The 22,060-nt window shown below is 39.4% G+C and overlaps 2 protein-coding genes and 1 long non-coding RNA gene across 5 annotated transcripts in view; 1 reads left to right on the forward strand and 2 right to left on the reverse strand.

Moving 5' to 3' along the window:
• The window catches only part of LOC105668352 (uncharacterized), a 98,583-nt gene that overhangs the window by 1,950 nt on the left and 74,573 nt on the right, over positions 1-22,060 (forward strand). The gene's annotated exons all lie outside the window — the stretch shown is intronic.
• On the reverse strand, positions 491-9,256 carry LOC137001242 (short transient receptor potential channel 5-like). Its single transcript, XM_067359752.1, has 12 exons — positions 9,103-9,256; positions 8,810-8,947; positions 6,114-6,451; positions 5,595-5,790; positions 5,195-5,371; positions 4,042-4,312; positions 3,863-3,968; positions 3,436-3,737; positions 2,919-3,170; positions 2,711-2,826; positions 2,364-2,522; positions 491-2,114 (listed from the first exon to the last, which is right to left on the reverse strand). The coding sequence occupies exons 1-12, from the start codon at positions 9,148-9,150 to the stop codon at positions 1,944-1,946; spliced, it is 2,274 nt and encodes a 757-aa protein (XP_067215853.1). The 5' UTR covers positions 9,151-9,256; the 3' UTR covers positions 491-1,943.
• hh (hedgehog signaling protein) overlaps positions 9,666-22,060 on the reverse strand; it is a 37,167-nt gene continuing 24,772 nt past the window's right edge. The window contains exons 2-3 of the mRNA XM_012360681.2: positions 13,045-13,306; positions 9,666-11,658 (exon numbers count right to left, since the gene is read on the reverse strand). Of these exons, the coding sequence (XP_012216104.1) occupies positions 10,928-11,658; positions 13,045-13,306 (993 nt within the window). The 3' untranslated portion in view covers positions 9,666-10,927. The remainder of the gene's footprint in view (positions 11,659-13,044; positions 13,307-22,060) is intronic.

Below are 22,060 nucleotides of genomic sequence, written 5' to 3' on the forward strand. Positions count from 1 at the left end.
TTATATGGAGGCATAAATGAAGAAGTATTGTATTTAAGAATAAAAATTTTGAATATATAAATTTTTATAATATAACGTTCAACATATAATAATTTTATATACTTATATATATAAATATGTTTTTTGCTTGATCTTATTAATAAATTTAATCATGCAATATTTTTGTAAGAGAGCAGATTGTCAAAGTACGGTTGCGGATGCACAGTTTGAGTTAGAGCAACAAAACGTTGGCTGTTGATGTGGTTCTTTGAATAGCAATTGTTACAATCTATTCGTTTGTTATGGAACTTGTTTTACGATTATTTCCTTTCATTATGGAATATCATAAATTCAGTAGTCCATGTTTAGTAAAAAGAATCTCTTTTCTATAATGATCCTAAATTTTAAGGTTCTAAAGTACAACTATTTACTATTATGTCGAAATTCTTGATAGTTTTCCATTAGTTTTTTCATTTTGGTAACTGTTGTATGGCGAACAAAGGAAGTCTCGTTACTCAGAATACAATGTGAGATTTTCTCTTACCAAATATCATTTGTCATTGCCTTAACGGAGCAACTTCCTTTCTTTTCTTTTCTCAATTTTCGGCTATGTCACAGCACTTCCTCTTCGACTGAATTGAGTTTCTCTTAGGTAAAATTCTTCGTTATGTCTCTCCAGAGTATGAGGGGTAAAATTAGAATTAGAACTACGTGACTGAAAATCAGGGGACAAAATAGCTGGTGCTTTTTACGTGTACATATCTTATTCGTACATATCTTACTCGATATGCTTTTATGCTTAAAAATAGTCAAAAGCATTGCAAAAAACAGACTTTAAACAGACTTCAAAATTGTTTAAATAACAGCCATAAAAATTTATATTGATGTAAATTTACAAATTTTGACACTGAAAAAAATCTCGAAAATATAACTTATTAGAAACTTGTTATTTTTATTATATAATAATACATATATTTATTAAAATTATAAATTTTTAATTGAAAAGTATATAAAAAATATATAAATATTGATCAACTGCCTGACGAAAAATTTGTATCTGCTGACAGATTTGGTATTTGCGTTCAGTGTCGTATGAAATCAAAATATGAGATTACGCGATAGAAACAAGTAACATAAATTGCTGAACAATCGCTTTTATTAACGGTGACTATTCGAGCGGATCGTACGCGAATATACATGTAACACACATAATACGCTTCGTTAGTTGTGTCCAACGCATAAAGCGTGTAAATTGTATTGCAATATTGTCGTCCGTAAATCATTAACGAGGGCTGTCAAAACGTGCTGGTAATTCTAAAGATTCTTTTGATGCAAATTACAAAGATATAACGCGCACAATATGAAAATAAAAATGTTTTTTTTTTCGCTCAGATTTATTACGAAGTGGGAAGAGGATAAATTCTCAGAAATAACTTTCACCGCGTCGTAAGCTCGATTTGTCAATTCAATCTCGAATAATCTCCTTTCCTCAATCACTGAAAATGTCAATCCGTCTTCAGCATCTCCATCCCGCACCGCCTGTACGCGGCGGAAGTTACATGCAAATTTAATTAATAATCACTCGATATAGGAAATTGCTTTTGCATTATGGCGTAATGTTCTCTCGGCTTCTCTGTCCGCATGCAAAGTTTATCGCGCGTACTTTGTTATTCTTCTTGAAATAATATCTTAAAGAAATGTAAATTTAAAAAGATACGATTTAAATATTTAATCAAGCGCGATCTTATTTAAACAGCGATTTTCTTTTAACTATTGCAACTTATTCATAAAATAAATTGCGGTCAAATTAAATTACTTATTCGCCTGCTGATAATATATTTCTTATTTTCTAAACTAGAGACTATACTTAATCTTTATTACAGCGATTAAGTTTTTGTCATGTTTCCTATAACACATAATATAAGAATTAAAAAATTAATGAGTGTAAAATGTTGAAATATCGTTTAAGATGGACTAAGAGCTTCTTTCAGTATGTTGCCAAATTCCATCAGTTCATTTCTTAATTTTTGCATATCTGTTTCCTCCGTTTGCCTTTCGAGTTGACGAAGATAACGTTGTACTAATTGCCCCATAACTTGCGCAAATCGAATATCCTTTTTTTCTTCTAGATCCTCCTGCAACAAAATAGACGGTTAAATGTAATTTTTAGCAAGTTTTCTGCCGGTTTTCTCTTCTATTTATTAATCATAAGTCAATCAATTTCGACATAACAATGCATTTACAAGTAAATATTTTGAAATGTGAAACAAAGGCTGTGAAAAGAAATGAAAGTATTATACGATACAAAATAAACATATGCTTCTGTTTTGTGCTGCAAACTCGATGAATATGTTAGATCAATATCAAAGTAACAGTACACTAACTATATAGCAACAATTCACAAAATCCCAGCGCGCTCGTTTGCCAGGTGGAGGCTTAAATAATATTTTTATGTATTCAATCACTGGCCGCAAACCCGTGAATATCGAAAAAATGCAAAACGGAGGTGGAAGCGTCGTTGTGAGCATGAAATCGACATAAACCTGAAAAAGCGGAACGATACATCATGATGTGATATCGACATTTCTAAATGGCCTACAATTTTTTATTTTCAAATTTCACACGTCCTTCTTATTTACCTCATTTTTCACTTTGAATAACACATCAGCTCGTGTAAAAAAAATTTGTTTTGAAATTTATATCGAAAAATATCATAAGAATTTTTATAAACCTCAGTTCGTCCAAAGATCCATTCTACATTGACGTTGTCAGTCACTTTGGTGAAGGTATTTGCCATACACGCGATTAGCATATTTAAAACAATTACTACGGAGATAAATTGGAAACCTAATAAGATATAAAAATCAGGTTATTGAAATAAATGACAAAATGATGTTATAGAATGTCGATATTTATTGATGGAACGATCCTACACTTACTAGCGAAAGCAAAGTAACCGATAAACTCTGTGAAAGTGTGATGATTGATTATTGTCTCTGACTCCCTGTCGCCGGGAAGATTCTCGATGATCACATCGGCGCTTTCCACCGGACTCATGCAAAAAACGGCCCAGAAGAGAGTTTTTAGAGTCGACTTGAAGTCGACAAAGGAATTCTCTTGTTCCGTCTTTAGTTTCGATTCGTCATCAGTCTGCACCATCCCATTATAGTACTGATAGAGATGACATAGTCCTGGTAAAAAATTTCAAGTTGGTAATTTTCAAGTTGGTAAAGCATTGGAATATAAAAGAAATATTAGATTGTGTAAAATATTTTTGAATTTTGCAGGCTCGCAAAGCGTAGCCCTTAATTCTTTTAATTCAAAGAGTTACAAAACTCGACAATTTTTACTCTAGAATTATTTAAAAAATATTATGCATTACTAAATAAAACGCATAAATTTGTTGTTAATTTAAAGAAATTTTTTCAATAATCCGATGCATGTTGCGTATCTTACCAATTGTGAAAGACAGTACGATGATACCGAATATTGCAAGAAAGTGACCGACGTCTCTGATCATTTTAACTAAAGATAATTGCAAAGGTCCCAGATTATAATCTAGCTGACAGATAAATAATAGTTTAAAAAACGCCATGATCGTCGCGAGGCAAAAAATCCCTTCTGCTATCAAAGTCGGATCGTACTTCCACCAGTATTTTCTTTCTAAATCACGTTGACCGTTTATTCGAACGTCCAACGCGGCAACTATCCAAAATAGAAACGTCAGAATGAACAGCACGAGCATAACGAGCTCATACCTGCATTATATAGCAAGAATTATATATTTTATATTTTTTTTTATTATATGATCGTAATATTAATTAGTTTGTAAATATTCAATAAATTGAAACTCGAGCTTTGAGATTAAGTGTTCGCGGCTTACCAGTTTGTACGTGTTCTAAAGCATCTAACCGGACCGTCTACAATGCACAATCGAATGAATGCAATTATGTACGATATTACATAGATAGCGAGAATCCATTCATATCCTGAAAAGGGGCGGGTTAATTTTAATACTGGCGTGAACTTTAATTTTAATTGGAGATTAAATTAGACGCTTACCAGTATTGGGCGGTCCACGAAGCTGTTCCGTTTTGTCGCTACGCGATTGCAAAAATACAAATATAAGAAATATAAGGTAGTTTGCCACGGAGGAAAGCAACTTGTTAATCGGGATTTCATAGAATTTTGCTTGTTTCGAGTTCGGCGCGAATAATATAACAAATGCCACTAATGGTAGCATAACAATTTGCGGAATTACCGATAGGCACTTTAGCCATGTGCTTCTGACTTTCCACTCGTGCCAAGTGCCAATCCATTTGTTCTCGACGAGCTAAAAATAAAAGAAGAAATAAAATATAATTTTTTAATCTGCAGAAAAATTTTTGTCATAGTTTGCAATTTATTTTTATTGACAAAAAATTCTGTGTGAAAAGCGGAGAAAAGTAAGTCCAAAAATATTATTTTAATCAATTTAGAACATATAACACATGTGGGCCGATGTGTTTGCAATGAACGGAGGTACTTGTAATCTATTTTATTTCTTGTTATTTGCAATATATATAATGCGGTTGATTCATCCTTTGTGTCAGACTTAATCCATTGTTAAGTCCCTCAACATGATGAGGGTTGAAGCAAAAGCTTCAGGAGCTTGTGCAAAGCTTGCACCGTGTGATAGTCTCGACATCGTTATGTATGGTAGTCAGGTTGCCATGTCTTTAGGTGCCCTCCTTAGAGTATTCAGACGTCATGATTAAAAATTGTACTTTTTATGAAACTAGCTATTTTCGAAATGTAAATCAGCCCACAAATTAATTAAAATTTTTTTATTTGATCAATTGTGTGTATTAATTAATTCAATAATTTTGGACTTGCTTCTTTCTGTTTTTTAAACATAAGATTGCTTAACAAATACAATCTTCAGCAAATATAAATTTTAGGTTTTTAATTAAATTATCAGACTATAAAAAAGAGCAAATTAAAAAACTCAATTAAAAAGAAACGTACCAACATTTTTCTTTTCATAATATCTTTTGTGCTTCAAAATTTGGTTCTAATAGCCTTTTCTGTTGTTACTAAAATTGGAAGTTTTATAAGCAAATAATTTCAATTACTTTGTTTTATAAGGAAAAATATATTTTTTATAGGTTGCTCTTAATTATAACAGTTTTTTAAATAAGGCTGGCACTTGAATTAAATATTGTCATATTGTTACCTGTTGCACATTTGGATGAGCCACGAAAGTTTTTTGCCTGTAATCCAGAGCTAACAAAAGTCGTGGATATGCGAAATTAGAGGTACGACCAAAACCAGCGATTTGTCTTAATACGCATTCGACTTCTTCGGCTTTGCGAGCGCATCCGATTAATTCTGTAGCGAATTGAGACACCTCCTATCACAAAATGATAGAATATCGACTTTTTATGATATTTAAACAACGCGTATAATGCATTGTAATTTGTATCACTAAAAGATACTAACCACAGATAATTAACAGTTTTCACTACTTATTAATTATTTTTATTATACAATAAATTAACAGTCTTACTGATAATAATTAATATTTACGAAATTCGTAGGAAAGAAATTTGTAGAAAAAATAAGATTTTACTAACGCTGGACAGTGCTTTGTAATCGGGGTAAAATTCTCTATCAAATGAAGCTTCTTTGCTAAGTTCGGTGGATAATTCGAAAGCTCGTAGAATTGGATCGTCCTCAGTTTGACAAATGTATGCCGGATTCGAAACTGCTCTATACATAAATAATCTCATTTTCTCCATATTCAGAATATCACCCTTTTCTCTTTCTGGTCTACGATAAAAACAGAGATAAAAAACAGAGATAAAAAACATAAAAATGAAATAAGCTATTTAAAATTGGGCTATTTAATACTCGATATAAAGGGTCGGTACGATATTAATTGTATAAGAAAGCTCGAATGCGATAATGAGCTTTTTCAAAATGACAAAAATTCGAAAATTACCGATCTAACTTTACGTTATATGCATTCTGGCACGTGCGCAAATTATATCTCTTATTTAAATGAAATTTGAGAACATCGAATTTGTCGTTTCACGAAAACTCATCGTCGAGTCTGTTAGCTAAAATTTATTGCTTTGCACACAATGTCGTACTTGCAAACTTCGTCGCAATTGCAACTAGGTGGGTGGGGCTTCTCTAGAATATGACGTCGGAATCTGAGCATATCAATCATCTCAAAGTGTCCATATTGTGCCGCTACGGCAAGCGGAGTTGTATCGTCCGGAAAATCAGGGCTGTGAGTGACGCCGGCGTACTCGAGACCCGGCGTCAATTCATTTAGCTTGTCCAGTATTAGAATAGCGATTCTGGTTTGATTATCCCGGATTGCGTGCAGATGCGTGTCGCCCGGATCGATATCTGGGTGAGATAACAGATACTCGACCATCGCCGTGTTTCTCTCACTGACAGCGATATGGAGAGCACTAACACCCTGCAAGTGAAGCGTCAAATTGACATCACTTGTCACTTATAACGTTAATTCCGTAATTTGTGAATTAAAAGAAAGAAATTGTACAAAAATGTGGAGTTGAATTCTCGTAACGACTCGTTGCCGTTTGTATTGTTCCGCTGTTGGCATGTTTGCCATAATTACAAAAAGACGCGAAATAATGATCTGCCCTAAAAGGATTACGATCAAACACTGACCGAAATCACTACACTTTTAGACTTTTCCCGGAATTTCTTTCTAGTGTCTGCAGCCTCTTCCTGCGGTGAGATCGACTTTCGGAACGCTATCGGTTCCTCTTCTTTTTCGGTCGTGTCCCTTTTTGTTGGAAGAATGGGACGACGATGTTTGTCGCCCATCTGCGGTGCGTTTACAGAAGCGGATCTAACAATGGGCCGGCACTATTGTTGTTGCCGCCACCAGTCACAATATTCAATGATATTTTGGCTTTTCGACAGGCCCCTGAGAGTATCCGTGTACATTTACACGTCGGACGAGGATAATACTTCGTGATATATGATCGGTAAAAGCCCTTTTTGACTGTACCTTGACAATCGGCAGCTGCCGCTTTTCTAATGGCTAGTCGCATGACTCGGCTTTATAGATTTTACGCTTGGTTAAATATCTATTTGTCATTTGTCTTTACGTATGTCTTTTGTGAAATTTTCTTAAAATACATAAATTAGAAAGGATATAGAAAATGTAATGCGGAAATAATTGGAGTGTGCGTACTATCGGATTAAAATGGATTAAAATTGTAACAGCAATAAATTATTCCTTACGCAATCTAAATTTTTATTTTAGATCGATATTGATAAGTTTTATTAGTGCATGTTATAAAGATAAAAATTAATGAAAAAATAAATTGTTAAGAAATTATAATTAAAGAGATTCGAAATACCGTTAGGTTATCAAGAGTTAAATTAGTAGGAGACGTTTATTGAATGAACGCGATACGTCGCGATACGTCATCGACGCACCGGTGCACACGAGCACACCGAGTGAAAGAGCTCGCGATGTCGAGGAGATTTTCGTATGGAATTTACAGCGCGGCGGGTCATTTGAATAATTTTTATCAGGCCTTGGTTGAAACCATTGTCTTGTAAAAAGACGGCTTGAAATATGGCCGGAGATACACGGGGACACCCAGTTTCTTTCTCTCACTCTCTCTCTCTCTCTCTCTCTCTCTCTCTCTCTCTCTCTCTCTATGATTCTTTTCACTCGGCTTCCTTTTTCTCTCTCCTCCTCTTTTTCTACTCACGCGCCGTCTCTCTTTGCGCCGCTTCGGCATTTCGGTCTCAAAGTCAAACGAAGCTTTGGCTACTTTTCTGAAACCCCAATGAGAGAGGGACACCGCGAGCAGACGAGAATGGTGGACATAGAGTGGACCATAGAGTCGGCCGAAGTGAAGGAAACATTCCACGGGGGGTACGTGTTCCTCTGTAGAGTGAAGATCTGAGATAACTAGACTTCACATTCGTTTTCATTTTCTCTTCGTTTTGTTTTCTTTCTTTTTCTATATCCGTTCTGCCGTTTTGTGTACACATAAAGCATGTAAACTCGTTGCATGATTGCAAATCTCGAAGTGTTTCGGTTTATGTTAAAAAATGTATTTATGATTTATACAAAAATGTCGAAAATTTTCTTAGAAAAATTATTACTTCAATGATGTTTAATGGTGTATTAAAGGTGGTGATATATTGCTTGCTTTACTATTTGCATTTTAATTGATCTTTTTCGATTTTCTTTTTGTTGCAAATCTAAAAGCAACTCTATAAATTTAAAAGTGACGGAACATCTTACATAAATCATAAACATGATTAAGTTTGAAAAAAGAGTTGATAAAATTAACGTGAACATCTCGAAAATGCGTGCCTTTCATTATCATGTACGTTTTGTTCCGTTCCACATAAATAACAGTAAACCCACGGAAAGCTGATAATGGAAGATAAAGTTGGGAATCTTTATGAGCTGTTTAAGAACTGTTTAGTTTCAAGCGCGCCGTTCGTGTGACTACGTGGGTCGTTCAACGAATTAGAGATAGAAAATGGATAAATCTGGTGAATGGTGATTTATTGAAAATTTATTAAAACCGCATTCCACTGAAATGTAATTTAGGTTTCTCTATTGCTAATGATATTTGTCGCTGAAACTTCTATAAGTAGCTGTCATTTATAAGTTATAAAGATGATCATTTATAAAGTGATGTTACGCGCGCGTATTTTTTATGTTACGCGAATAAACTTTTTGATTTATTAGAAATTGCAGCAAACTATATTTTTTAACATTAATATCACGCATTACCATTTTTTTCAAATTATAAAGTAAGTTTTACGAATTTACTTGAAAATTCATGGCGTTTATATTGAAATTTGGATGATCTTCTAAGAATAATCGTACTTCGGAGACACTTCCGCTGGCGACTATTTCAAAGAATCTTTTTTCGAGTTCTTGCAAATGCGGATATATAACACCAGCAGGCTGTAATAAAATAACATTTAAATACAATGGTAAATTAGATACGATTGGCACTTTTATGTCTTCCATTTTTGTTTGCTGATGAAAAATTAGCGAATAACTAAAAAGTTACTTCGTGAAAAATGAGGCAGCCAATATATTTTTTGCGAAAAACTTACGTTTTCAAACTCATCTTCCGTTCCGCCTATCGTTTCGTCGTCCGCCATCAGAAATGAATGCTAAACGATCGTCTACGCGTATTACGTAAAAAAAGATTTATTTTTAAAATTTAAGTTGGACAACTAAAAAAATTCAGACATTAGATACAGAACCTTTAAGAACAAAGAAACGTCAAAGATATTTCTCGCGTTAATTATATTTTGTTTCGATTTATTGAAGCATAAAGATGAAGTTGCTTCTGTAGATCTTTCCATTTGAATTGTGTAGAAAAATTTTAGGTATTTTCATACTAATTTTTTTCCCCAATTAGCGAGAGAATGGTAGACTTTTTTACTGGAATTTTTTAATTTATTTTTTTGAATACATGCCACATTTATAGCACTCAGGGTCAAAATAACAAGATACGACAATTTGTTTTCGTTAATAATGTAATTTAATTTTTCGGCTATATATACATAATTTATAATTTGTGTGTGCGTGACAATATACAAATAATAATAATAATATTATTAATAATAATATAATTGAAATAATAATTAGATAATTAGATAATAATATAATATATAATATTATGAGGATAATTTAGGTTTCTCAGTGAAGTAGTTCTTATATTATTAAAATAATTAATTAACTTTTGCGTCAATTGTAATTGGCCATAGTTAAAAATATGATAGAAGACAGTAACGCGATACGACTTAACACTACTATACAGCGAAAAGGTACTTGTGATAGTTACGGCCATAAACAATAGTGACGGTAAATATCTATAAGATCTGCTTGTTCCACTTCCTGCACGTTACTTTCTTTTTTTTCCTTGAAAATTTGAATCTACATCTATTTTATTTTAAATAAAAAAGAGTGTAGAAAAATGTAGCTAAACTGAGACCTAAAGTTACAATTTTAAATCATTAATTATGTTAATAACATTAAATATATATAATGGATACAAGCAATGTGTTAATGGAATGAAAAAACGAAGCAGATTACGTCCACTTCTCATAGTTAAATGAAGAGGGAGAAATGAAAAAGAAGTGGGCTATATACAAGTATTTTCGTTTCATAAAAGCGCGTTGTAGATCCCACTTTAGATTAACATAGTTCTTCGTTTATCTAAATTAATTATAATTTCAACAATGAATGTTTAAATATTATGTTTATCTATTATACTACTTGGTTGTGTGCATGTACATCAAAAAATTGATTGGGCTAACGTTATATGATAAAGAGTCAGCGATCATTATCATACATACTTTTCACAACATGATGCAATCTTCTTTAAGACGCTCCGAACACAAATATGCGGAGGAGACGCGCGGATTTGCGAGTGCTCTTCCGCAAGGAACAGGAGAGATATTTCTATTATATACCAGTACATCATACGTACACTTAAATTATAAAAAAGAATAGTTCCGGTTTTCCCTAAAGCTCTGTTTTCACCAACTTCTAATTCGTATCCTAATTTCTATCGCGCCGGATCTCTAATATACTACATATCATTCGGTGAACACGGTAGGTCACTGGCCAATTTTATGTCTCTCGTTTACAATGACGTCTTTAAATACACCTTCACAATGGAAGCCCCGTCGTCCTCCTTGATTAGATGCTACTGTCTTTGACGACACGCGTGTAATTCACGATCCGTAAATAAGAAACTCTCTCTTTCGGGAAAGAGACTCGACAACGTTTTGATGATTAAAGAACACTAAATTTCCGAAACTTCAAAAAGTCTCCAGGACACATCACTCGCGTCGAATACCTGAGTCTTCGATAATTTACTCGACACTTGTCACGATGTGCTCACAACTTTCACGGATCCGGGAAGTTTTAATTGTAAAGCATCTTCGACGGCAGCACGTAGGAAGAGAGCGAATAGAGGATCGTCGCGTACCAATTGACGCCTTCCTGCGTCGTTTCCGCCGACCGAAAGTCCTCGGTGTTGTTGCCCAGTCTTTGCTGTCTGACATCAAAGTGTCGCGCGTCATCGTCAACGAACCTATGTAGGAAGAAGTTCGTCACACTGTACCAGATCCTCAGCGGCAAGAAAGAGTAATGCGCCACCGACTGACTGTCGACGAGAGCGTAGCAGGATGCCACGACGTCGTCCACCAGGAGAGTGCCCGCCATCGTCAACGGCGCGTACACTCCCTCCTCGAGGACCAGCTTCATGTCGACGACGGTGTCCCATCGTAGACGGTGTTGGCCGTCCACTTCGTTTTCCGCCTCCGCCGTCACGCTGTCTCTCACGAGAATCCTGTCGCCGGTTTGCACTTTAGCGGCGAACACCATCGACCGACTTTCCACCGGCACCAGATGTGCCGGCGTTAACGTGAGCACACGGCCGGACTTGGTCGTCAGACGGATGAACTGCCTCCTTTCGGATGACGAACGATCCAGGAAAGCGATCACCTCGCTAAACACGACGACCCCACGGGAATCTAGAGCGGCGATTCGCTCACCGAGCTGCACTTCGTCCAGCCTCTTCCTGCTGCCATCCTCCGTCATGACCAGACTCTTTCCGGGGAAACAGCCGCCTTTCGAGCCCGTTGAAGACGATTCTGAAAGTAGGATGTATATAAAGGTAGAATAAATACAAATACACAAAGGTGAAGAATGGATAAGTCTAAAGCAAAGAAGATATAAAAGAAATCGTTGCTTTGTTGGTTTTCAAACTCTAACGGAGCTAAGCAAAATATTATATTAAAATATATTTAAAAAAACAAAAAATATATATGCACATCTAATATAAAATTATACAAAAATTTTCAACAATGATGTACATGCACATATAATTTTTTTCAAAATATTTTATGAAAATGAAACAATTTATGAAAATTTTACGCTGGAAATTATAACGCAAGATATATGTAGGTACTGTCGCCCGTTAAATGTGTTCGCGATCATTTCAGCTGATTACGGTAAAAATTGCCGAAGCGTTAATATCGCGATGCTCGTCTCGATCACATTCACACTTTTTGTCACACTTCGGTTCCCTTTTTCCCCATTGTTTGCCCTTCTCTTAAGCATCGACTCGTATCGATTTCGCGCCGATTTTTATGCTCGGTTTTAATTTGGTCCGACAGGCATGCCTTGATTTATTAGCATTTATTTTGAAATTCGAAACCCAGCCGTGGCCCGAAACGAACACGAACCGCTGATTGCTCATGCAAGTAAATGTGCTGGATCAAAAGAGAAATGCTGCAGCGAAAAGTGTGACATGCCGATCGGTATATGTAACAAGTTTTGTGTGTTTAAGAACTTTTTCACTTTTTTACTAACACACATTACACTTTAGTTTTAATTCTGATTCAAAAAATTGATTTTGAAAATATTGAAATTCAGTAGAAGTCATTTTTTTGGTCATATCTGAAAATATTTTTCCACATCTTCTTATAAATTTGACATATAATAAAGCGTATAAACTATTTATGTAACTTTCAAAATTTACAATTTTTTGAAATTTTTGTTTGGGAAAATTAATTTTTATCTAATAGCTAAATCGGTATATTATACATATATATAAAAGTGTGATTATTCTTATCAGATGGACAATGATTTTATGTTACCATATAAATAATATCTGTACTCAACGCTTTATCACTCGTAACTAAGAATGACTTCATCTCTGTTCCATTAAACGACGTTATTACAACTGCACCGACGTCAGCATCTTTATTTGCATTAAACGACATCGTTACAACTACTACCTGGTAGTTTATACGCTCATCTTTATTGACGCAGTGTAATCGGGGTTTATGCGGGTATTAACGGGAGAAATGACTGCAATTAAAATTTACATACAGTCCAACAATTGATCGCTTTTAATTCTTGTAGCAATTTTTACAAGCAATTTAAGACGATTCAATTAAACTGCAGTTCGTGTGTATCTCTCGTGGATTTATTTGGTAATATATTTTGAAAGTGGCATGATGGAAATTACTGACCAGATTTAACGGAGCAGTGGATGTGCGATCGGGATTCGTAGTAGACCCAATCGAAACCAGCCTCAACTGCGAGCCTCGCCAACATTCCGTACTTGGCATTATTTCGATCGCTTGTCGTCACATCGACGGCTCGTCCCTCGTAGTGCAGGGAATCCACCGCGTGTTTGCCCTCCTCATCCCAGCCCTCGGTTACTCTTAGCTTCACCCCTGGCCATTGGTTCATCACCGAAACCGCCAGAGTGTTAAGTTTTTCCTTGCACCTCTGTAACATAGTATGTTCCTGATCATTGGTTTGATCACAGATCGATAGGCTGTAATGAAATTAATCTACTTGAGGGGTTACGAAGAAGCCAAATTCATAGCCTTTATTTTTCAAAGATAAGTAGGAGTTAAAGCAATATTAAAAATTAGACTATATGTTCAATATTTTAATTGCTCAGTGATAGACAATAACGAACATTTTTATCTCGCATTGTCTACATTTGTTTCCAAAGTATATCTCGATTACAGTTCGATTAGTATATTTTTAAACATTTAAAATAACAAGTATAGCCTAAATTTGCATATTTTCTGTAATTTATTTTCAATCTTTGGAGAAGTTTAGAATTCGAATAAGATTTACTTATACGGGGAAAATTTATTATCAAAAATTATTATGTTTCGGCAGTAGCCGCGGACGATAAGAAGAATTATAAGTTTAAATACTATGGCCATTATGTGAAAAAAATAGTAAAAATTTATAATTTTTTTCATGGTCTGCAGCTATTGCTGTACATCGTAATTTTTGATATAAAATTTTCTCCGTGTATGAGACGAGAATTTCAGAGCTGGCTGTCGCGTTTTTCTCAACGAAAGACATCACAATTCGCTTTTCCAACAAGTTCCGCTTAACACGATTTCCATCGCGTTAGAAAATATCGCGCGAAAGAATCCGGTCGGGAATTTAGTCGATTTCACGGTGCGCGCGCGGAAAAAAGAGGGCTTACATCGTTACCAGTGGCGTCCAGGTTAGAACGACGGTCGATCGCCGCAGGAATTATCGTGAGGGCATACGAATGCGTATTTTGACCGGTCACGAGGTCGCTGGGACTCTAGGATCTTTAAGAGACTTCAAATGGGCTCAGTCCATGACGAATCAGCGGGCAAACAGAAATATAAATACGGCCGATGTCAAGGATCATTCGGTCACGCTGCACGATCTTCTTCCTCTCTTTCTTATCCGAAGTCACTTCTCTCTCTTATTGTCTACCTGCAACCCAACGACGGCAGCCGGGTCAATAGCGTTCTCGTAACGAAGTCCGGATAGTTCGAAGACTCGGTGAGAGAGAGAGAGAGAGAGAGAGAGACGGGGGCCGCAGCGGCATCGGACCCGTGTAAACCCCGGACTTAATCCGGAACGCGGCGTATCGAGGGCGCGAGAAGCTAAAACGCAAGGAAGAATCTCCATTGACCGAAGCCGCGGCATTGTCGGGGGGCATTCGAGGCATCCGGGGCCCTTATGTTCAAATCGATTCTCAGAGGGCAATCGCCCACGCAGGGCTGTATCATGCGGATGACCGGGCATAGACCGCTCGCGCGTGAACGCGCTCGGCTTGTGAATCGACTGCGAGCTCTCTTGCCGCGGGCATCCCTGCGCTTTTTTATTCTTTTTATTCCCGGCTGAGCGCGCGGAAGAAGGTAATTTTGGGGAGGGGGGGGGGGGCTCGATCGACTTTTGCGAAAGAGGGGGATTCAGTCGTGTGAGGAATTTGTCCTACCGATCGCGAGAGAGCGCGTTGCGACCGCGACGAATTTTGCACACTCGCGTCTCACCCCTTCTCGTGAACCTCAGTGTCGGACACGAAGCGGCTCGCGGATCCGCGGCCACAATGAGAGACCCGTTCGACACTGACCGAGAATGAAACCGGAGCTAACAATGTCCACGAATTCGCAGCTTTCCTTGCGGCAATTAGCTCCTATTGACTGCAGACGACGGCCCTCGAGGGACCGGTCTCACCTTCCCTTCTCTCCTCCTCTTCGTCTTCTTTTTACTTTCTCGCTGTTCGACTTCGGATTCTCGCCGAGTGAAAACCTTCACGCCACGTGCACGCGAATCGCACGCCCATCGGCTGTCGGATGAATTTCCATTAAAGTCGCCGGGGGTATACGCCGCTCTAAATAAACTTCTGTTCGCGAGACATATTCAAAGCCGTGCGCTCAATAAGCGGCCTAATTCTATCATGCATAATATATCTTGCAAAATTTATAGCCGAATTCTTACGTGGCAGCGTGGCTAACTGTCGATTGATTTGCCGTCACTCTCGACGCGTGAGAGCGAAGGATCATACTTCGCTTAGGAAAGCCGATTTAGAAATGAATCGATCATTTTATGCAGATTAGACAGAGATATTTAGATTATCTCTATTTAAGGGCATTGTTAAACGGATTATAAAGGCAGAGTTTTATGTCGGGATGCGTATTCCGATTTCACCTGTCACGAAATATCGGGATATGCATACCTCGCGCAACGATCAGAAATCGATTCTCGAAAGTTTCTCATGCGCCTTTGGCTTTCGTGTGTAGCCAATGCGCTGCGCGATGCATGATGAGAACCGAAGTAATAGAGCATGAGAATGACGATGGAGTCGAGAGGAAGAAGAAGAAGAGGAGGAAGAGACCGCGGAGGAGGGGGAGGTATAAAAGGCTGCGAAGGAGTCTCATATAAAGAGGGAGAAGAATGGTGAAGGGCCCGGGAGATATATCGGCCGTAGTTCGCTATGGGGAGCCTTGTTCGCGCAGCGGGATACCCCCTGAGCCCCTCCCAGACTTTACATCTATTTACAAATATTTTGGCGGAGTTGAGGAGATGGAGGATACGATGGAATGAGAAAGAGCGCGCGCGCTCGCGGCTGACCAAAGCTGAGAATGTCGGGTCTTATGAAAATCCATTTCAAGTAAAAAATGGCCTGGCCCGTAATACATTAGGGACAAGGAGTGTTACGCTGCAGGCGGGGGGTGTTTCTGCCGGCAGAAGCCGAAAAAAAGTCGGGCTCAAGAGAGATTGTACGCGCGTAAACGTCCCACGAAACAACTGCGCGTGTGAAACGGCAAAAGGGAGGCCGCAGTTTCGGTTCACGGAAAGAATCTTAATGGAATCGGACCGATCTCATTCTGCTTCGAAGGTGTAAAGAATGAAAGTTTCTCGAAAATCGTTTTAAGCACGCATTATTATATGGGATACCGCTTGACAAGCCTATTGTACTAGTCTTCAACGTTATCGATCTAATTGGGGAAAAGAGCAGTGACACATTAGGAAATTTTATTTCTACACGTAGCGAGTACAATGGTGTTCATTAAAATATCGGATCGCTAAAAATATCTTTGCGTATTTTTTAAAAATAAATTTTATGGCGGAAATAAATATACAAAAGATGAAGTTGATCATCAATATAATTGTCTCTCAACAATCTTCTTTCATCGTTTTACCAATTGTGATCTATGCTTCATTCATGAAATTTGACAGACCGAATTAATTGTTATAAGCGTAGTAATTGTTGTTATTACGAATAAAATTTCGCGTGAAAACACGCGATGTGTCACGATTAGCGGGGACGGCCGGTAGCCGAGAAACCAGTCGCGAGAAAATGATGGTGCCGCGATGCGTGAAGGATGCTGCGTTCCGCTTGCGTTATTTTATCTCCGCTTCATCACTCGCCTCGATAGCCACTAATTACGGAGCGCTTGTCGCTCTTACACCTCGTTTACATATCGCGTATCTTATCGCTTAAACGGCTCGGTAAAGCCGTGTTAACTCTCGCGCGTTCGCGATTCTGTTCGCGCGCGCGCGCGCGCGCGCGCGCGTTCCGTAGTGTGTAATCAACGTAGCGACATTAAGGCAATATTAATTTGCCTGCTCAGCGCGGTACTAATTGCCCACGCTGCACACGTTACGGCTCGTTAAATTGCGGGTAACGTTCACGAAATTGTCCTGCCATCGTCGAGAACAAAGGAGTGGTGGACGTCGAGACAAACGACGTCGGAGTGTTGCCGAACAGTTGGAGACGCTGACCGAGGGTGAGGAGGTCAAGGAGCAGATGGTAGACGGGGAGGAGGGAGAGATGAAGAAGGAGAATGAAGGAAGATGAAGAGGAGAAGCACGTTGAAGTAGAAGAAACGGCGGGAGCAGAGGAACCCGAAGATGGGCCACGTACCGCCACGAAAGGGGGTTGGGTCCCGAGATGAAGGAAGATGGTGTGCGAAGCGGGATCGGGCTCCATACCAGCATCCGCGGCAGACTGAGCCCCGCCCCCACCGGTTTCTTCTCCGTTCCTTCTCCACCTCCGGCTCGCCGCGGCTTTACCTTCCCGCGCGGTCCAGGCCAACCTTTTATTCCAATCTTCTTGTTTTAACGTGCTCGTTGCTCTGCCCTCTCTCCTCTCTCGCGCGATCCACCACCCTCCGCCTTCTTGCCGGCGTCCCCCGTCCGCATGCCGACCGTGTTCGAGCGGCCCCCGGTGAGTGGGCCCCGATGTTCCATTCACCGCGCTCACAAAACGAACCGCCCAGGCGTCAGCTGATCTTCCAAGGAAGCGACTTCCGCCTCGGCGGGGTAACCCCGCGACGCCTACACGCTCGACGTCGGCGTCGTCCGCGCGCTCTTTTATCGATTTCGCCGATCGCCGAGGATTTAAATTCTCAGACAGTGAGAAATCGTGCTGCGGCGCGCAAACAGCGTGGTGTCCTTTTATGTATTTTTAAGATCGCTACGCCGAAATGTACCGTTTCTCGTTTTTCGATGGATTTTTATTCGCAAGTTCTCGCTGCTCTCTTTTCTTTCCGCTATACTTTGTCTTCGCTCGATCGACGCTTTTGTCGCGATTAATCGCCCGCGGAGAACTATCGAAATCCCGAGACGCGATCGATGCAACGCGAAGGACAATGGCCCGTGGACCAAAGAGATGACATGGCAACAATGGCAGTCGTGTTTTCAGAGAGAATTGTGCGAGGTGCATCGAGTGTTTGTCGAGCTCTCTAGATGGTCCCGGCAGTAACGCGCTGAAGAGCAATTCCCGCGCCGGAACGACCTATCTCACGCTTCTTTTCGTCTCACCTTGCTTCATCTTTATTCTGATTTCTTTCGCCTCGTAGCGTTTCATTTGTATGCCGTGTGGGTACGCGTTCCGTTCTTTGTTTTAGCAGTCTGTCAAACAATCGTATATCTCCTCGAATCTATATATAACTTGTAAAAATGGATTTTAGATTGGAATTTTGCTTTCCGAGCGAGTCAATCTTCTAAATCGAAGTAAATTGTTGTTAGTTGGACATTTTCATGTGATAGAAATAGGAAATAATGATTCAAGTACAGAGCGAGTGCTCACTTTTCATTAATATTTAATAACATCAATTTTCACTTCCCTCATAGAATTTAAGTTCTTCATTTGCTTTTTCTCGTCTCTTTAATTTTAATAAAGGTACGATCTTGCCAATGTGCGATTTCCGGGAAGCTTAAAAACGTGATCGATCTTGCTAAGTAAGGAATTTTCAACCTGTCGTGGCTTCGATCCCGTGTGTTTCTGCGCGCTCTTAACGGATCAAGTTACATCCTTATTACTTACCTGCGTAGTGACACTAGGGCGAGAGCGACAACAAGGCGAAAGAGAAAACGAAAGGCGCAGGCAGATATTAATTGCGGATTTTATAAGAAAAGTAACTCTTTAATATCTTTAGAATAGTGAGGTGTGAATATATAAAATGTTTCTTGAAACATTTGACTAACTTACTATACTTATATTAATCACATGTAAGATATTTTTAATCAAACATCTGAGAAACATCAAATAATACAATTCTATTGCAAATATTCACCGCTCGTAGCAATCATTTAAAGTTGGTTGAAGAAAATAATTAAAATATCGCGTGTCCTGATAATCGCGTAATAGATGATAAAATTACTCAATGAAAAGAGCGTTAAACACACAACACAAACAACGTCATCGTCTCTTTAAAAATTCTCGTGATTTTTTCGTCATCCGCGCGGCTGACCGCGCGATTTCCTGGAAAGCTCGATCGATCGCTCGTGGATCGCGCGCGATCAACCTGAGGCTCGAACCTGTCGCGATCGAAGTCTCGCCGTGTCCCGGAGAGCTCATGTTACATCCTTATTACATACCTGAGCGGAAGACAAGACCGCGAGGAGGACGTCGAGAACGGCGGAGGAAGATCGAAGTCGACGGACCGCGAGGTCCTTTTGTCTGTGGGAACGGATTACTCACGAAGAGAATGAGTGAGAGAAAGAGAAGATGAAGGTGGATCAGGTGGAGTGATGGCGACGAGAGTACGGGGGGGTCCGGGACGCGATGAGATGGGATAGGGGGGAGGAGGAGGAGGACACCAGGGGCGTGTTATTTTGGCCCCGAGGCACGTCACGCCCGTCGTCGACAGGCTCCTCGGGCGCACCACGAAGGCGAGATCACGGGTGATGAAGCCTCGTCCACCGCAATCAAAGCACGCCTCGTCGCTTCGCGCCGCTCGCACCGCTGCTCGATCTTCTCGCGCCAGCTTCCTCCTTCTGTCCCGCGAAGCGCTAACATATCGATATCCCTTCGCGGCCACGAGTCACGTAGCGTGCGAGATTACATTGGAAGAAATCATATCGAACCGTTGCGCATAATTGGAAGGGAGAAAGAGAGGAAATTTGTCGAGAGATTTGTGACATGTTGAAACAACCTGAAGGGACAATGAAACGATGGAGATAAAAGGGAGAGGAATATTTTAATATTTTGTGACATATAGACATGTTATGTTGTATGTGTGTTATGGAAAAGACAGGATTTTTAATTGGCAAACGAGACTTTGACAGCAAAGTTGACATATTGCTGAATATTTACGACATCTTTTGTGAAGATAGATCCTCAGTAATCAAATTTCTTTCTATCAACTGCATTTGAGACAAATTAAGATAAATATCTCGTTTGCGGAACAATATATAGTTGTGCACACAAGTACGGGTGTGTTAATGACGTCCTCTGCATTTATATTCAGCGGTCAAACTTTTCTACAAAGTTTGAGAGGCATAATTTATCGTTTGCGTATTTAATCATGTAGTTCAGTCTATTTGTAAAGAACAAAAGAAATCGTCGAATCGGAGTGTCGTAAAATCTCTTCGTGAATACGAATATATCGGGCATCTCATTAATGCACCCGCGGCGCGGTGCAGAAAGAGCGGCGTAAGAACGAGAAATTATTTATAAAGGGGTGAAAGTTGGGAGATATTCGATGCCCTTAACTTAAGAGCTTGTCGCGCTGGTCGGATCGGCCGAGTACGAGAAAGAGGAGGAGAAAGAAGCGGGGGAGGGGGAAAGAAAAAGCGGCGAAGGGAGGAGGAGAAAGGGGCAAGGTATACGTATACGAGGAGGACGGATATCGTGTTCCAAATCGGGATCCGAGGGATCGGGTTATTAGGATCGAAATGAATGTAAATCCCCTTAACACGATCCCCGGCCAAAACACGGCTACCCGCGGCTCTGAAAGTGGCCAGATTAGATACCGTGCGGCAGGGCCGGCCCTGTGCACGCTGCGATCCCGCAGGATGTAGCAGCTCGATCCTATCTCTCTTGCGTTCTCCTTCGTCGCCGCCGTCGCCGCCGCCTTCGCTGCCCCGTCGAGGACCTACCCTGTAGATGGGCCTTAAATCTCGCGCGCGCGCGCGGACCACAAGAATGCTTGGTGCGCGTCTGACCTAACGAGGTTTTAATCGCCGTCACAACATTCACGGTGCAACGTGTGACGAAGGTGTCACGTGCCTTTAAATCAGAAAATTATGCGACTCTTTCACGTACATTTATGATCACGAGTTCGGCCGAGCGCGTTCGTGTTTCGAAGATGTGCTTTATCGCTGGAAAAGTAATTTTCTTTAATAAATGAGCAGAAGGAGGGAGCGATAAATTTTCCCTGCTAAATAATAGCAATAGTTGTTTCATTATTCTTTTAAATGTTACTTTGAATGAAATACTTATTAATCTTTAATCGTCATCATGAAGAACAAATGAATATCCTTTAAGTGGCCAATGACTTGTTTACAATTCACTTTATCTCTCACAGTATTACATTCCTACTTGACGAATCGATTTTTCATATAAATCAGATACGCGAATGTCGATTTATCACATGTCGTTCGATTGGTCTGAACGAGAACGAAGGTAGAAACCCACTGAGTTGTGACGTTCCTTGAATGAATTAATCTCAGCGGTGATATCTAGACGATAAGAGCCACTTACTAGATGTCCGCAGTGACATTTCCGATATGTACGTATATCTGTCAAATTGTGAAAAGATCGTTATTCGGCGTGTCAGTCGCTGGGAGTTCACACGCGGAGCATTTCAACTCGGAGTTTCTCTCTATCTCTGGAAAAATTCGCCGACATTCGTCAGGGATTACGAAACTTTATAGCGACATTGCTCGTAAACGCCATTATAAATCATGGATTATAAGGCGAATTCGTCGAGTGCGCCATAAGGAGGCCGAGTCAACGTGCGGGCTGCGTGGAGGAGTATGTCGTGGCGAATCGTGACTAGTTCCTTTCCTCTTCTTTCCACGTCTGCCTGCGATTTCCACCGCGCGTGATAAGTCACCTTGATTTGTGGTCGGGATGAAGTCATAACAAAAAACTCTGTTCTCTTAAAGCAGCATGCTTTCGTGTTTTTGCGCAAGTCTGTGGGATTTTTTTGCAAAATTAAAATTATAGGATGCAACAGTTTTGATAGAATTCATTTTCGACGGGATTTTGAAACTGGTTGTGATTTAATTTGATAGACATCAAATTATTATTAATTTTAAATCAGATTGAAAAATACCAAAAGGAGTTTTTTTCACGTTGCTCTTTAAAATGTTGATTATACAGAAAAGTTTTTGTAAAATTAGAGATTAATTTTAAATTTTTGTTGAAGAATTTGTTATTATTATAATAAAAATGGGCTTTCTTATAGACAGAGTAGAAAAATTGTTCGCACGTCCTGTCATAAATATAGCACATTACGT

This window comes from Linepithema humile, chromosome 7 (assembly GCF_040581485.1).
Source record: "Linepithema humile isolate Giens D197 chromosome 7, Lhum_UNIL_v1.0, whole genome shotgun sequence".
Lineage (NCBI taxonomy): Eukaryota > Metazoa > Arthropoda > Insecta > Hymenoptera > Formicidae > Linepithema > Linepithema humile.